Source organism: Microcebus murinus, chromosome 25, assembly GCF_040939455.1.
Source record: "Microcebus murinus isolate Inina chromosome 25, M.murinus_Inina_mat1.0, whole genome shotgun sequence".
Taxonomy (NCBI): Eukaryota; Metazoa; Chordata; class Mammalia; order Primates; family Cheirogaleidae; genus Microcebus; species Microcebus murinus.
In genome coordinates, this window is record NC_134128.1 from 13,877,009 (window position 1) to 13,893,956 (window position 16,948).

The 16,948-nt window shown below is 39.5% G+C and overlaps 2 protein-coding genes across 8 annotated transcripts in view; both read right to left on the reverse strand.

Moving 5' to 3' along the window:
• Positions 1-9,011, reverse strand: part of SUV39H2 (SUV39H2 histone lysine methyltransferase) — a 32,208-nt gene extending 23,197 nt beyond the window's left edge. For 3 of the 7 annotated variants that reach the window (XR_012914879.1, XM_075997538.1, XM_075997537.1), the window contains exons 1-2: positions 8,816-9,011; positions 6,252-6,397 (exon numbers count right to left, since the gene is read on the reverse strand). Coding sequence is in view for 5 of the 7 variants with exons in the window: in XM_075997538.1 (XP_075853653.1) it covers positions 6,252-6,397; positions 8,816-8,846 (177 nt within the window). In the remaining 2 variants the exon portion in view is untranslated. The remainder of the gene's footprint in view (positions 1-6,251; positions 6,398-8,815) is intronic. The other 4 variants (XM_075997541.1, XM_020284133.2, XM_075997542.1 and 1 more) reach the window with 3 other exon arrangements.
• A 4,396-nt stretch (positions 9,012-13,407) lies between these two features.
• Positions 13,408-16,948, reverse strand: part of HSPA14 (heat shock protein family A (Hsp70) member 14) — a 29,399-nt gene continuing 25,858 nt past the window's right edge. Inside the window, exons 12-14 of the mRNA XM_012738000.3 lie at positions 16,451-16,624; positions 14,473-14,543; positions 13,408-13,622 (exon numbers count right to left, since the gene is read on the reverse strand). Coding sequence (XP_012593454.2) covers positions 13,544-13,622; positions 14,473-14,543; positions 16,451-16,624 — 324 coding nt within the window. The 3' untranslated portion in view covers positions 13,408-13,543. The remainder of the gene's footprint in view (positions 13,623-14,472; positions 14,544-16,450; positions 16,625-16,948) is intronic.

A 16,948-nucleotide genomic window follows, 5' to 3' on the forward strand; every position in this document is an offset into this window, starting at 1 on the left:
TGGAGGTAGCAAATCCATAGTTTTTCAGTATTTGTTTTTGTCACCTGCTGTCTATAGCCAAGAAGTGGCAGCAAACACCAAAACTTTCAAAGAAATACATATGGGAGAACAAAGACCAACAACATTTTTTATCTTTCCATTAGCTAATTTTTTGTGCCAATTTGGAACTAATCATTATATTCAATATTAGCATTAGAATAACCCGAATCTGATTATGAAAACACCAGTGGTTCTACAGGAACACGGTTTGAGAACTATTATATTTAATGAAAAGTCACTGGATTTTCAATGCCAGTGACTGACAGAGGGTAGGAATTGTGAGAGCTGGATGAGAGATCCAGCACTGAAAAAAATGAGCCACATGACTTTGGAAAAGTCCTTTCTTGGAGCTTTGTTTTCCCGATCTCTAAAATTCAGATTATAGTCTAATGATTTCTGTGTTATTATAGTTCTTAAAAAACACTCTAGGTGCAATCAGACTTGTAGGAATATTACACTATTGTTAGATGTGGATTATTTTGTTCGTCTGTGCCATGCAGTACAGTGGTGGTTCTAGAGACATAGACGTACCTGTATGCTTTAAAAAGCCAAAGCTGTGGGTAATATGTATTGTTTACTAAGACAGAAATCCCATCGATGTGCATGGAGACTGTTGTTCTTTACTGCTGAACTAAGTATGTTAAATGCCCATTGTTTTCTCAGAAAGCATTCTGTATGTGATGTGGCAAGAACACTGCTGCAGAAAAATCACATGGCACCGAGACTAAGTACGACTACAATTTGTACCCTTTAAGTTCAACTAGAGTACCAGGCGTCCTCAAACTATGGCCCGTGGGCCACATGCGGGTGTTTTTGCCCATTTGTTTTTTTACTTCGAAATAACATATGTGCAGTGTACGTAGGAATTTGCTCATAGTTTTTTTTTTTTAACTATAGTCCGGTCCTCTAACGGTCTGAGGGACAGAGAACTGGCCCCCTGTTTAAAAAGTTTGAGGACCCCTGAACTAGCCCCTCAACATGAATTCATAATAGTAACAACCCTTTTGTTCCCCAGACAGCATTCTTTCCATTTCCCAAGTAGGCTATTTCAGACCTCCTCTACTTTACTCAATGTTCCTATCCCCCACCTCCTCCATTATTCTCAGCAGCATGTGATCTTTCTTCGTTATGGGGAGAGAAAGCAGAAACCACCAGGCACAAATGGCCTTAATTTCCAGCCTTGCACAAACATCTAACTAGAGAGAAGGTGGATGTGGATACAATAGAAGTACTTCCTCCATCAACTATTCCTCTTCTCCTATTTCTTCAGTTTCTCTCTCTCTACTGGTACTCGCTAGCACATAAGCTTCCCCCATTTTTTAAAAAGCAAAATAAAACCAAACCTTTGAGATATAAATGCTTGTGTATATAAAGAATCTCTAAAAGACATATTAAATTGCTAAGAGTGAGAGACTGAACTAGGTCACGGGGTGGAAGATTTCAGTATCTGGCTTTTTATAACATTTCGGTTTCTTAAATCACATGCATATATTACCTCTTCAAAAATTTTTAAATAAAAATTAAAAAATTATGAACACCCTCACATCCATGTAGCCCTGTCTCTTCTTTTCTTGAAAGCTAGGATTCGTACAAAAGCAAAAACAAACAAACCAAAAAAAAGAAAAAAAGAAATGACAGCTAGGATTCGTGGAAGAATTGTCCGTACTACTCTACTTTCTTACCACCAACTTATTCTTTAATTCATTCTTTTGGCTCCTCTATCCAAGCCACAGAAGCTGCTCTAAGGACATCAATGGCCCTACACTGCTAAAGACAATGGATTCTTGGGAGTTCTTCTTTGACCCACTGTTTAATAGTCTCTGTTGTTCACACAACCTCTCCCTCAGGCTTCCATGGCCATCTCTTGCTGACTATGTTCCCATGCACACGCTCTACTCCTTGAAGGCCTTCTTCCTATTCCTTGAAGAAGTCATGCTATCTTCTTCCTCAAAATCCTTCCCCTCTTATCTCTTCAATCTTTAGTACTAAGTCAAAGCATCAGGTCCTCAGGGATACCTGCCCAGGATAAGTTAGATCCTTCTGTTACAACAGTACTCACCTCAACTATAATTAAAGTACAATTGTATTTAAGGCATTTCTACCCTCATTAAAAGATAAACTCATTAATATCAGGGACCATATCCCCATGTCATTCACTGCTGAGATTCCCAGTTCCTAGCACAGGCCATGCTAGATGGCCAATTAATGTATGTTGAGTTAATGAATGGGAAACTATATCCACTCCCAAGGCTTCCATCACTGTTATTTTTTGCCAATTACTTCAAGATCTATGTTTCTAGTTAGATCTCGCTCTTTATTTGGAGCCACATTTCCAGCTGGTTTAAGTTCTACTTAAAATATGCTCAACTTTCCTCCCCAAACCCAATCTAGTTCTTCCTCCTATATTCCTGGAAGCCGGTGAACAATAAATAATATTATCTACACCACTGCCCAAGCAGAAACCCCTATCTTCCTAGATGTGGCTCCTTCACTGCAAACCCCTACCCAACCGTCTGACCACAAGCACAGACATAAATTTTATATACTTATTTATTTTTTTTTTTAATTTACCTACTTCTCTTTCTTGCCATCATTAATACTTCAGTTCCAGCACCATGGTTTCCTGCCTGGTTACTATGACAGCCATTCAAAACGAGGAGCCATGTGTGTGTCACTCCCTTTCCTTCCTGCCAACCAACTTTCTCCTTGCAGAAGGAAAACTCCCTCAATTACAAATCTGATGTGTCACTCTCTATAGGACCTGTCAACTGATTTCCCATTGCTTCAGGATGGCTGAAAGATCTTTCACTCATCTCTCACCTTTGCCACGTCCATCTCCTACCACCTCATCCTCTAGACAGAAGCTGTACTGAAATATGCTTGTCTTTTCACGCCCAACTTAAATATTACCTTTTCCAGGAAGCTTTCTGTGACCTATCCTAGATGTAGCTCCCAAAGATGTAACAGTGATGTTTGCCATAACATTTATTTTTTATATATATATATATATATACACACACAAACACATATATATATATACTGCAATGGGTTATTTACTTGCCAAACTTTCCCGCTAGGCTGTTCTTTAAAGTAAGGGATTGTTTCTTACTAATCTTTATAGTCCCAGTGCCTACTATAGTACCTGAGACATGGAAGAAACAAAAATGTTTGTTGAGTGAATCTATGGGAAGGAGGAGGACTTATGAGTCAATAGAGTGCTGCTACAATCTAAGCATGAAGCCAGGAAGGTCTTGTCTAATAGTGATTGTGGGCACTGGAGAAATGACTGGCAAAAGACCATCCAACTCACTAACCACTGACTAAAACACTCCTCTGTACCAGGGACTACAGAGTCCTGGCCCTCAAATGATGGACAATTTAGCAGGGAAGGCATGACAGGAACCAACCATAAAATGTGACAAGTTCTAGAATAATGACAAGAACAGTGCTTTGTAAGTCCTGAACATAAAGCAACTAATTTTGCTGGAGGTGAGAGAGGTTACTACAACAGGTAGGTAACCTTGACACTGAACCTTGCAGGCTATATAGGATTTTGCCAAACAGAGAAGGGAAACCATAGTATTCCAAAGAGGAAACTGGATGAGAAAAGCAAGTGGGCACAAAGGTACATGATGTGCTCACGGAATTAGAATATAAGCTATGTCTGTTTTTCAGTTATGTTTCCAACGCTTGGCATAGCCTCTGGCTCATAGTATGTGCTCAGTAATTCTTAGCTAAATAAAAGAGTCTATAAGTATTTCAATGTGGACAGAGTAGGATAGATGATAAGAGATGAAGCTGGAAAGGTGGTGGGTGGTCAGATGGTAAAGAATCTCAGTCCCATGCTAAATGTCTCAGATTAGACTGGTAGACAACAGGGAACCATTAAAAGATCTATAGCAAAGCCCCAATGCAATCAGAGCTAGATTTCAGAAACAAATGTAATGGCATTATGGAATATGGTACTAAGACCACATTTTTCATGAGTTAAGTAGAAGGGCCAGCAGGAAAAGGACAGAGTCATAAGATCTTTTACCTACCCTGAATATGTGAGAGAGAGAGGGAGAGAGAAGAAAACACATGGAGGTGTGTTGAAGTAGTAGTACTGGCTTATGATTAAATATTTGTGCCAGACAGAAGAAGAAGTGGAAGATATAAGTGGGTGTTGAGGACATAAGTGAGCAAAGTAAGGTTGCTTATTTCAAAGCAAGAAACCAGACAGATTGATGAGAAAGATTAAGGAGAAACTAAACAGCAAAAACTAATTGACAATGAACTACAACACTTAGGATTCTGTATTAAAAATCTTGGTAGCTTTCTCAATGTAAGCACAGACCTGTATGCAACCAATTCTCTCTGTGAATATATAGCAGGAATGAACAGGAGAAGACAAATAGGTATAGATAACACATTCTGATCACCTACTAGATTTAGAGGGTAAAATGGAAGTATTAAAAATGTATGAAATTATTAGGTTAGGTAACTGGGAGAATTACAATTCAACGCCAGTACACGATGTAGATTTGAAGGAGGAAAATACGTCCGATTTTGAATGTAATGAACTTGGGCACCTGCAGGGTATCTAGTTCAAAATGAAGCCCAGAAAGAGGTCAGGGTCTCAGAAAGATTTGGGAGTCAGGAGCCAAACAGATATAGGTAGAAACCATTGGGTAAGAGGTTCCCTATGGAGCACCTTCAATGTGAGAAGAGGGCCAAGGACTGGATACGACTGACATTCCAGAGGGAGGATGGATAAGAGACAATAAAGGAGATTCACTAAGAAAAATAGGTGGAAAAAAGAAGTGGGGATGGAGGTGAGTACAATAATGACAGTAAACACTGACGTAGCACAAATACACGTCAGCCCCTGTTGTAAGCATTTTATCAACTCATTGACACTATTATTAACAGTACCCTGTAAGATCAGTATTATAACTATCCTTATTTCATAGACGAAGAAACTGAAGGGCAGAGAGGCTAAGTAATTTGTTGAAGTTCTCACAATTAATAAATGATAAGAGCCAGAATTTGAACCTAGGCAGTCTCTCCACAGACAATGGAGTTTCAAAGAAGAAAAGGTAGCCAACACTGTTAAATGTGGCAAAGTACTAGAGTTAAGATTTGAGGTTTTCAAATTTGGCAATTAGAAAAGCTCACTGATAGAGGCACAAACCAGAATAAAGTGGGTTAAAAAGTTAATGGGAAGTGAAATGACAACCCACAGAATGGGAGAAAACATCTGCAAATTATGTATCCGAAAAGGGATTTGTATCCAGTATAAAGAACTACTACAACTCGATAACAAAATGACAAAAAAATCCAGTTTTTAAAAGTTGGCAAAGGATCTGAATAGACAGCTCTCCAAAGATATACAAATGGCCAGTATGCACATGAAAAGATGCTCGACATCATTAGTCATCAGAGAAATGCAAATCAAAACCACAATAAGATACCACTTCACACCCACTTAGATGGTGATCATCAAAAGTCAGATATTGGTCATGATGTAAAGAAACTGAAACCCTCAGACACAGCTGGTGGGAAAATAAAACAGTGCAGTGCTTTGGTAAGCTATCAACAGATGACTTACTCAAAAATATAAATGTAAGGTTTAGATCAAAAAAGCTTAGATGAACAACTATGTCATTTTTAAGAGGAATAAATGAAGGCCCAAAGATGTTAACTGAGTTTGCAGAAGCTATAAGGTACTAAACAAAGGCTGGAAATGACTTTGAAATCCAGGACATCCGATTATAGCCTAGAGTCTCACTAGTATTCAGAGTTTGACATGATGGCAGGAAATACAAATGGTGACGTTCTTGAGGAAATTCAGTAACACTAAAATTGGTTTGAAACGCTAGGTTCATTTCAGGTGATAGTGGGGAAATATGATCTAGGACCAAAACGAATGACAGGAGAAGCCAATCTGAGATCAAACACTTGCTCTGGTAATCCACCACAGAGATAATCAAGAGTTGGATGCAGAGTGATACAAGCACCTTAAAATATTCTAATGTAAGAACATTTTATGCTTCAAAATCCTCTCAATGTTATTTGGCAATACAGATGACAGGACATATAAATTTATCATGGCTTAGAATTTTAAACATTAAGAAGAGCTTTGCTTACTTTTCCAGTTTTTTTTATGTTACAAAAATATGAAATACTGAAGTCTGATTAGGTCTCTTTTAAGGGGCTAGAATTTGCCTTACCTTTACTACCTTGTAGTCACACAAGTATTCCACCTCATAATTGTTTAGATTCCTTTTGGTGATTCCAATCGATTTACATGTGAGCTTTTCTTTTCTACATAATTCCTGAAGAGTATCAAGTGAAACTAGGCAAGGCACACACCAAGCTACAATAAGAAAATAGAATTCTTTACTAATGAAATAGCTATTCAATTGAAACAAAAAAGAGAAACTTAAAACCTCTAGATCCCCACCATTTAAATGGCAATTTTACAGGACTAAAAATTCATATGACAAGAAACCAATTATGTGTCTTCAAGAAAAAAAGTAAGCATTAAAGAACTATTTTGCTAAATAGTTTTGGCTTTTTCACGGATTTTGATCCTATGTTTACCTGACATCAGTTAATTTCTACTAAGCCACTTGAACACAATGTTGCACATCTATAAGCTTTTTAAAGATTATCTATAGATGCAAAGGTCAACTGAGGAACATTTTGACTTCCATTATATTCTACATAAAATATAATTGCTATTTCAATAAAACATAGATCTCTAGGACATACTGTATGTATACATATCTAAAATATATCTTAAAATGCAATCCTATAATTCGTTAAGGTCACTTTTTCATTTAATTGGACAATAAGAACTGAAATCTAATTGAAATATAGTTCTACAGTTACAAACTCAAATCATTATGTCCTAGTTTTCCCACTTTGGAATGTTGCATGAAATTTTAAATCCAACTATTATTTTGCCCATGTGGCAAATGTATTATCATCAATGTGAATAAACCCAAGAGTTATAGTTTAAAAATGGAGAGTATATTGATTTTTGTAACTCATTGCCTGTATTGTTTTTAAAGCCAAGAGTTACCAGTGTTCAATTTACATAATCCATATATTGAACTTCAAGAAAATCAGACATACTCATAATCAACCTTACAGATGCCAGAAACTACTTGTGTTCCAGAAGATTTTACCTTCCAATTTCTGTAAACAGTATGCTACCATACTGAATTTAAAGTATAAATTAACAAAGCCATGTTTATGAAAACGTAATAGACTTGGTTTTATGGCTAGTGTCATAGCAAGCACTAGACAGGAGCAAGAGTCCTCGGCCCTACCCCTTGCCTGGCCACATAACTACATGACTTGAGGTCTCAATCTTTCTGGGGTGTCACATTCACTTAAAAAACGTTAAAGGTGGGGAAAATTGGGTTTATCACACAAAATCTAGCAGTCAACTCAAGCTTTACTTGGTAGCTCACCCAGGTGGTTGCAATAACCTTGTGTTTGGAGGCAATTTCTAGGGAAGCGAGTATACTGCTAGCTGCTCTAACTTCCTTTCCTCACCCTCCCCAACTCACACAGCGACTTTATTGTCAGAAACTCTTAAGCACAATTTCCACCACCCTATTGGCTGCAGACGACTCATCATTCTAAACCAAGAAAGGGAAAGATATTCTCCCCCCCAAAAAAAATTTGGGGGGCGAGATTGATAGCTTTGGAGTGATGGTTTGGGGGCAGGACAGCGATGGAAGAGAAATGATCCTATAAGCCCCTTCCATGTAAAAAACTTGAGGTTGTTTTCTGTAAAGTTCACTTCATAATGCTGATCACATTCAAAGGCAGTTCCTCTTGGGTGTCTACCCAAGGTGTACTGCTCCGCTGTTCCTACATTTTTTTTTTTATTTATTTAGTTGGAGATTCAAAACACAACCCTCGATAAAAATGCTACCTTTGAGAAAAAGTAAATTTGAACACAAAAAACCGCAAACACTTGGTTAAAAAAAAAAAACAAAAAAACCAGATAGTCTACGATAACGTAGAGAAAGATTTCACTGACAAAAAAAAAATCAAGCACTTCATTGCCACCGCAAAAGCCTTTTTCGCTAGTTCTCACGAACCCCTGCCATTCCCAAAGGAAGAAAAAGGTTCAGGGATAATGAGGTCATACTCTCCGCGGAGAAAAGCAGAGCGTGCAGACACCTCTAAATTCCAGAACGCATCGGAAGTTCCAGGCTTTCCAAGCCCGCGCGACACACACGCCCCCACGCGCGCGCCCACTGTGCGGTTCCTCCGCGTTCGCACGGACACCACGCAAGGTCCCGGCGGGTGGCAAAGTTACCGCCAGCCACCCGCTGCGCCCTCGGACGCCCACTTTCGGGGAGGTTTGCAGAGAGGGCCGAGCCTCCCAGCGTGTCCGCACCGGGGGGTCCTCGCTCACGCCCACTCGCAGCACGCCTCAGCCCCGATTTCCTCCTCCCCCCCGAATCTAAGGTCACGTTCACACCCGCGGTCCCCGCCTCCCAGTTAAAAGGCCAGAGCGCACACCTCACGCCCGCGCAAACCACCACAAAGGAGTCGAGCCGCAGCCGTGCCTGCAAGACGCGGGCCGGGAGGCGGGTCAGCGGGCCGGGGGCAGGGCGGGAGCCCGCGGCGCGCATCCCGGGCTCAGAGGCCGCGCCGGGCGGCGTCCGGCCACGTCGCGGTCCGGCTGGCCCGCGGGAGCGCCCCGCTGCCCGGGCCCCGGGAGCGTGCCCGGGGACGGCCAGGGCGAGGGGCAGCGCTCCAGCCTCACCTCCTCGCGTCTCGGCCCCCGCCGCCGCCATCTTGAGGAGCTTTCATTCAAACTGGCGCGGTCTGACGGGATAGCTCAGCTGGCCCGACGCCCCGCCCCAGCCCGGCCAGCGCGGGACTCTGGGGGCCGGGGCTGGGGGCCGGCACCCTCGGAGCGTCCTGACGTCACCGGAGGCCGACCCCGGCCGCAGTGGCCAATGCGCCTGCGCTTTACGGCCCAGCCCGGCGGGGGCGGGGCCAGGAGCGGGGCGTGCAGGCGTACGCGGCGCCGGGGACCTTATTCTGGGTTGGAGGGACCCTCACCTGGGCTGGCCGTCCCCTCCCTTCGCCCGGCCCACCTCGCGCCTTCCCACGCTTTGGTTTCGACCTGCCTCACGCCGGCGCCACGCGCGCGCTGCAGGACACGGACGTGCAGCGGGGTACGCGGCCCCGCTCCTCGGCCGCCTGCGCCCAGCCAGCCTTTGTTCCGTTCCCTCCCACAGCACCGCCCCAAAGCACGGGCTCTGAAGATTGGCCGCACGTGGGGGCCCCTGGAGCGGTTCGGCGGGGTCCGACTCCCGAGAGTCTGATTCACGGGCGCCGGGTGTGGCCAGGCGCGAAAGCTCCGCAGGCGACTCCAAAGTGCGGCGCAGTTAGGAACCAGCGGGCGCCCTCTGGCTTCCCGCGGTAGGGGAATAGCAGTCGGCTGGGGTGCTTGCTTGTAATGCAGATTTGAATTAGGTGGGTCTGGGACGGGACCCGAGCTTCTGCGTTTCTGACCGGCCCGGGCGGGGGTCACGCTTGGGTGGCGAGGCCAAGGGACGCCCTGCTCCCGTCAGCAGGACGGCTGCGGGCCTCCCAGCTGTCTCCTTCCCGCGCCGCCCGCTCTTCACGCCGCGGACGCCGCCACTGTGCTGGACACCAAGAAGCAGAAATCTTAGAAGGGCAAGCTGCAAAAGCTTTGGTAGAAGGCCATTTGACATCTACCGGGGATTTTTAAAAGATTCATTTTAAGAAACTACATAAATATTTCACAGTAGCATGTGTAAATTTTGAAAGACTGGAAACAAACGCAGAACATTAAAAGAACGGTTATTTGATTTCATTATGAAATTCTGTGTAGCCATCTAAAACAAAAAGATGTGTAGGAAGCTTTTAGCATCCTGGGGAAGTGTTTCTCGTATGTTAAGCAAAAACAAAACAAATCCCCTAAAACTATGTAAGAAAAAACGTATGGGAAGATACCGAAATATAGTCTTTCTGGGGTGATTTTGAGTTGTTTTTACATATTAAAAATTTTCTGTAATAAACATCTCATTGCCTTGATAATGAAGAATACAAGATCCTGTTCATCGCTATCACACGGAAGGGCATCTGCTAGGATTACTTCTCCAGACCTTTAAGAATTTGGAGAGCGAGCCTCCCTTCCCTTCCCAAAGCGTCTCCTTCGCTATCCGTATGTCCTCAGGACATCATGAGCGTCCACGGCTACTCAAATTTTCTTGGTTTATCCTTCTACCTCACTGGCCACTCTTTACTCCCCTTTTGGGCTCCTTTTACTGTGTCCAACCTAAAAGTTGGGGTTCCTCAAGGGTTAGCCCAGGGACCACATTTCTCTTATGCTTTCCCTATGTGACTGCCTCAGTTCCCATGGATTTAAATATTATCTTTACACATAAGATTCCCAACTTTTTGCCTCCAGCCCTGACCCCTGATGAAATATCTTATGGTTTCTTCTTATGGACTGAATGTTAGTGTCCACCAGAATTTATATGTTGAAATCCTTAATTCTCAATATGATGGTTTAGGCAGCAGGGCCTTTGGGAGGTGATTAGGTCAAGGATAGAATCCTCATGAAGATTAGTGTCCCTATATAAGGGCCCCTACAGAGCTCTCTAGACCTGTCTTCTATGAAGATACAAGATGGTAACAGTCTACAATCCAGAAGAAGGCCCTAACCACAACCTGACCATGCTGGCACTCTGATCCCAGACTTCCAGCTTCCAGAACTGTGAGAAATACAATTAATTTCCGTGTTTACAAGCCACCCAGTCAATGGCAGTTTGTTATAGCAGCCCAAACTAAGACACCTCCCGAGACTTTCACATTATATATAGGTATTTCTTCCCATTTTTATACTTGGTAGTGTTCTTTACACTATGTCAGACATGTAAACAGGCAAAACGATAATTTGACATAACCTTTTGCTCATAAGTGTTCAAGTTTTAAAATATGTGTATGACACAGCAAAGATAATTGGCGAGTGCACAAAAAATTACCAAGATGTTCACCAAAAATATCTTAACAGTTGTTACTCGGGGGTAGAAGACAGAATGTTTTGTATTTTTTCTTTTTGAATTTTATAATGAACATGTAACATTCTTAGAATAAATAAAACTGTTTTTACCTTGAAAAATAAAACACTAGAAAACTTAGTTGGCAAATCTTTCATAAATTTAGAAGAAAAAAACTTGTCACTTGAAGGTACAAGAAAATTTGGAAGAATTTCATCAGGCAATAGAGCGCTTATTGATGATAATTCAAATTTGATGCCTGGGGGGGGGGGAACATGCCTAGCTGACCAATAAAGTCAAAGGTATTCCTTTCCTTTATTATTATGTTTCTAAACAAACCGTAAGAAATGCAAAGGATGTATTTAGTGGCCATTTTCCTGTAGGATACAAAGATAACATTTTTTCTTCCATGTAATTCATTTAATAGATAGACATTTATGAATACCTACTATGTTCATGTACTTACTGTTCTAGGGGCTGAGACAAGATGGTGACTTAAGATTGAGGGTCTCTGCTCTCACAATGCTTAATAATCTAGTTAAGCAGTCAAGTAAGTAAATTATTACCTAAATATGGAAGAAAATAAACTTTTGAGTTAGTCTTATGATATTTTAGTCTACAAATTTCAATAATCTACTTCAAGCTGGGCATGGTGGTTCACACCTGTAACATCAGCATTCAGGAGGCTGAGGTGGAAGGATTGCCTGAGCTCAGGAACTCAAGGCTGCAGTGAGCTATGATTGCACCACTGTACACCAGCCTGGGTGGCAAAGTTAGGCCCTATTTATTAAACAAAATTAAAGAAAAATCTACTTCAAGGGTCAACAAACTTCTGTGAAGGGCCAGATGATAAATATTTTCAGCTCCATAGGCCACATAGGTTTTGTTGCTACTACTCAACTTTGCCTTTGTAATGTAAAAACAGCCATAGACAATACATAAACAATTAAAGGGGGCTACACTCTAATAAAATAAAATCCTATAACACTTTTCCAAAGCAGAGCTGAAAGCATTTTTTTTTTTTCAGACAGAGTCTCATTCTGTTGCCTGGGCTAGAGTGCTGTGGCGTCAGCCTAGCTCACAGCAACCTCAAACTCCTGGGGCTCAGGCGATCTTCCTGACTCAGCCTCCCAAGTAGCTGGAACTACAGGCATGTGCCACCACGCCGGGCTGATTTCTTCTATATATTTTTAGTTGGCCAATTAATTTCTTTCTATTTATAGTAGAGACGGGGTCTCGCTCTTGCCCAGGCTGGTTTCGAACTCCTGACCTTGAGTGATCCTCCCACCTCAGCCTCCCAGAGTGCTAGGATTACAGGTGTGAGCCACTGAGCCTGGCCTAGTTGAAAGCATTTAGATGTATCAGGTGAAATAGTTCTGTTGGTATTTTCCGAAGACACTTAATGGTTTATACATACATTAATTTTATTTCAAATATTTTATAACTTTGGACAAGATCCTAAGAAGTAACTAAGTACTCAGTCAAAAGAGTGTATATACCTTTGATGCTGCTTCTTAAAGACTTTGTAGACTTAGAATCACAGCTGAATTCTCCTCATGGTTCTGTCAATTTGATACAGAATAATCATGAAAAAAATTTAAGTTTGGTTTCTATTTCTTTAGAAACTTCTAGAAGAGTACTGCCACCCATCTGCATAAAACCAATTTCAATAACAAAGCACATCCATAAAGTTTGAACAGATTAAAAACAATAGTTTTTTGTTTTTATTTTACCACTGAATAAAGGTATTGCCTCTCCTAGTTCTGATGAAACCCTAGAGAGGAATGAATGAAAACTCCCTTGGGGGATACAGATCTGCTCTCTTGTTTTACTTAGAGAATAAAGTTTTTCACTGGGAGCCCACTGAGGATCTCAGTGCTCTAGAAATGTTCTCTGGTAAACAGAATATGGCTACCCTACTCTTCAAAAAAAAAAATCTTTCAATTTTAAAAGAAAAACATGTTTGGAGGGAAAAAAAATCAAACTTATCAAAAAAGTAAAGAGAAAAAGTAAAAGTCCCTCTCCCAATAATTGAGTTAATGAGTTTACTTTTTTCCCCTTCATGCATCTTACTTTGCATATGGTTCTGCAATTTTTTTCAATTAATATCAAGGACTTTTAATTGTTCTCTTTGTTAATTAACAAGAGTAAAAGACTTTAAAATTTGAAAGTATAGAAGCAGAAAAACTTAAAAAACACCATGTAAAATTTCCTTCAACCAACTCAATTTAATTCTCAACAGCTTCATGACAAAAAACTTGTATTTCCCACCAGTAATTATTCATCTTACATGAAAAACAAAAAAAGGATGCAACACATATTGATATATTGTAGTTTAATACAAACATAGCTTATACTGTTCATTGAAAAAGTATTTTAATATAAACACCACTTATACACAAAACCAAATAATGTTGATAATCTTGTTTTAAAAAATCCTCGGTTTCCCTAAAACACTAAGATGCCACCTCAATAGTGATAGCTTCACATTTTCCAGTCTCTTGATCTGTGCACGTCACATGTAAAGATCCATCCCTAAACAAACAAAAAAACAAGTAACACCACATAAGCTTATTTCATAGAAACAGAAAATCTATAACAAATTACCTGAGGAACTTGAGTAAACAAGGGTTAATTTTAATTTCCAAAGAATTTCAGATAAATAAACACAATCACGGTATCTTTAAATTTAGTATCATATGCTATATTTAGATAGTTGTTCTTAGAAATCTCCTCCTAGGCCATTAAGACAATAATTATATTCCTTGAAAACCCTTGATGGCACACATCTTAAGTGTAAGACTTCATGCAAGCTTAAGATGCATCAAGCCTTATTCAAGCCCAGGCCAAGGTATACCCACCCTGATGAATTCGACAGTCTTGCTAAGTATGGTTGATACAGTAAGTTGTCCCTAACATCAATTAGGAAAGGTTTTACTTGTAATACACAGTGGTATGGATAGCCTGGTGTTAGGGATGTGGTAATAGCTGAATTTAGATAGCCATTTATTTCCTAGAGATTTTCTGTAGCAATAATAAAATAAACTTATCCTTTCATAGGGCAAATAGTATCAATTATATAAACTTTATAATTGAAAACTGATAAAATGACATTTCAAATTAGTATGGACCAGCTTTTTAGGTTGACTGTAACCAAAATAAAAAGTTCCTAAAATATTCAGAATGCAAATGACTTGAGATATACTTTTCTTTGTACAATGTAATAACTTTGGGGGGTAAAAAATATAATTCACTGAGAAAATCTTGTACGTAGGTTTTTAATAAATGATTTGCCTAGAATGACAATGGGTAAAAAAATCAACTCACAAAAGGGTCAAGTTTCAAAATGAATTTTCTTAACATCAGAAATAGTTTAATTTTGTACCTTTTCATAGTAAGAACAGCTAGTATGTCACGTAATCCATTTTCTTTTTTATCTAAATCCTGGAGTACAACCTGTTTATGCAAAAATAATACAAAGACGATTCAGTACTTTGCCATATCAATGAACTGATGCATCAGTTACTACAAGGACCACATCTTTCTTAATAATGAAATAAAACTTTTAAAATAAAGCAGTTTTCAATTCTGCTGCCATTTAAACAGAATTCAGAGAATAATAGGAGTAAAGTTTTGTTAACTGGAAATGTCTCTTCCAGAAGGAGGGATTTAAGATAATTAATATATGTGTCCCTTTTAAATGTCATGTCCTAGGTTAAAATGATTGTTTCTAAGTACTGTTTGTCTCAAAAATAAAGAGTGCTCTCTTTTTGGTAATTAAACTATTACTAGTAACATGCAAATTATATTTTGGAAAGTCTTCCATATAGACTTTAAGATTATATTAGTAAGTAATGCTAATGAATTTGGTATAAAATTTTCCAGTTTCCTAAAGAATGGTATACCAATAAACCCAAGTTAGAGTCTACCAGTGACTTTTCAGACTTTGCCAAGATCAAATTTAATGATCTTAGGTAAGTCATGAAATACAGTGTTTCACTCATTTGTAAAATGGGGTTAGAACAGATGGGAACTCTGAAAGATTCTCTTCCAAATTCAGTGTTATGTGATTAACTCTTCTTCTAGAATCTTCAAGTTAGGATATGGTGGCAGCACTAGGATATGAAGAGAAAAGGTAATGCATGTGAAGAGAGTGCACTTGAGGGAGTACTAAGAATGCCATCTGAGTTTAGAAACCTGGCACATGGGGAAGTTCTTATATTTACACAGTGGAATTATCTAGAGGAGCTTTTAAAACTTTACCAGTGGATTCCAAGTTGGTAGATCTGAGCTGTAGCCCAGGCATGCCATGTATGTATGCGTGTGTGTGTGTGTGTGTGTGTTTTCATTATTCTTTCACTGGAATTAGAAAATATATAAGCTAAAGATTATATATATATATATATATATATATATATATATATATTTATACACATATACAGTATCTCTCATCACTAATAAACACCCTCTTTTCTCAAAATAACTAGACCTTTTCGTCTGGTTCTAGGCTTCTCTTAAGGAGTACATATTAAAAAAAAAATAACCATACTCTTTTAGTTATTCTCTTTTGTTACATCCTGTACTCTTTATAAAAAAATTCAATACTAGATGTAAAAAGGAAATTAAAAAAAAAGTTTTGGTACCCTCAAATATATCTACCCACTGAGAAGTTTCTGGAATATGGTTTCAATACCTACAGATACCTTCTGTATACATGCATGGATACCTAAAAGTGAACACCCACTGAAACACACCTCCCTCAAACACATTCAAGCTCTCAATCTTTTAACTTAAATGCAAATGACATCATAGTATAAATTCTGTTAGGCAGTCCTTGTGTGTGTTCATTTTAATGCAACTGTATTTCTTGGACATGTTTTTAAGTAAATAACACAGCTCCACTTCATTCTTTGTAAAAGATGCAGAGAATCATATAGTGCGAAATCTGCATTGTGATATTTTGAAAAAGCAAGCCTATCTTATATCAGAAGCAGCTTGGGTGAAATGGAAAGAACATGGGCTCAGGAGTAAAACCAACCTGAGCATAATGTTCATTTAGCAAACAAAAAATGTTATTTTCCCCTTCTTACCAATTACCAAAGTGGACCAAGAGCGTAACAGAGAAGTGGTATATAAATACAAAGTGTATTTTGTTTATATTTTCCCAGAACTCTTTCAGATTCAAATGGCCTATTTCTTCCCTCTTTCAAAAATGAGAAAGTAGAAGCAAACCATTCATAGAAACGCGTTAGGTGTCCTATCTACATTTTGTATTAACTGAGATGTTAAACTGAATCTAATCCAGAAGGAAAAGTTAAACCGTTTGATGTTGACTAAGTCATAGTCTCATTTCACGTCTTCACCTGTGCAAACTTGGTTTCCTCTCTGGCAGAGTTTTTCCCCTCGGACTCATAGAGTTCAAGGCATACTGAAGAAATACTTCCAGGGGCTTGTAACGTGTGCTGCCTTCGAGCTGGCAAAGGGGTCCCCGACGGAAACAGTACTGTGAATCTGTCGGCCCCCGACTCATCCACTCCCTAGTAAGCGGGAAAAGAAGATGCATATCCTCTGATATTTATCTTTATAATTTAAAAAAGCATTCCTATTATAACTAAAATATATATTCCTTGTTGATAATCTGGAAACTAGGCAAAGAGAAGGGAAAGATCCTTAATCCTACCTCACTTCTTAGCTAAACTTTTATTTTCCTAAGAAATTAACATGTTAGATAAATATGAAAAGAATATAAGAAATTCATTAGAAGATTATAAATCTAAATTTAAAATCTTTACTAGTATACTAAGTTTTATTATACAGTCATGGTATGCATGAAAACTTATGGCAATTAATTTGCACTTTTT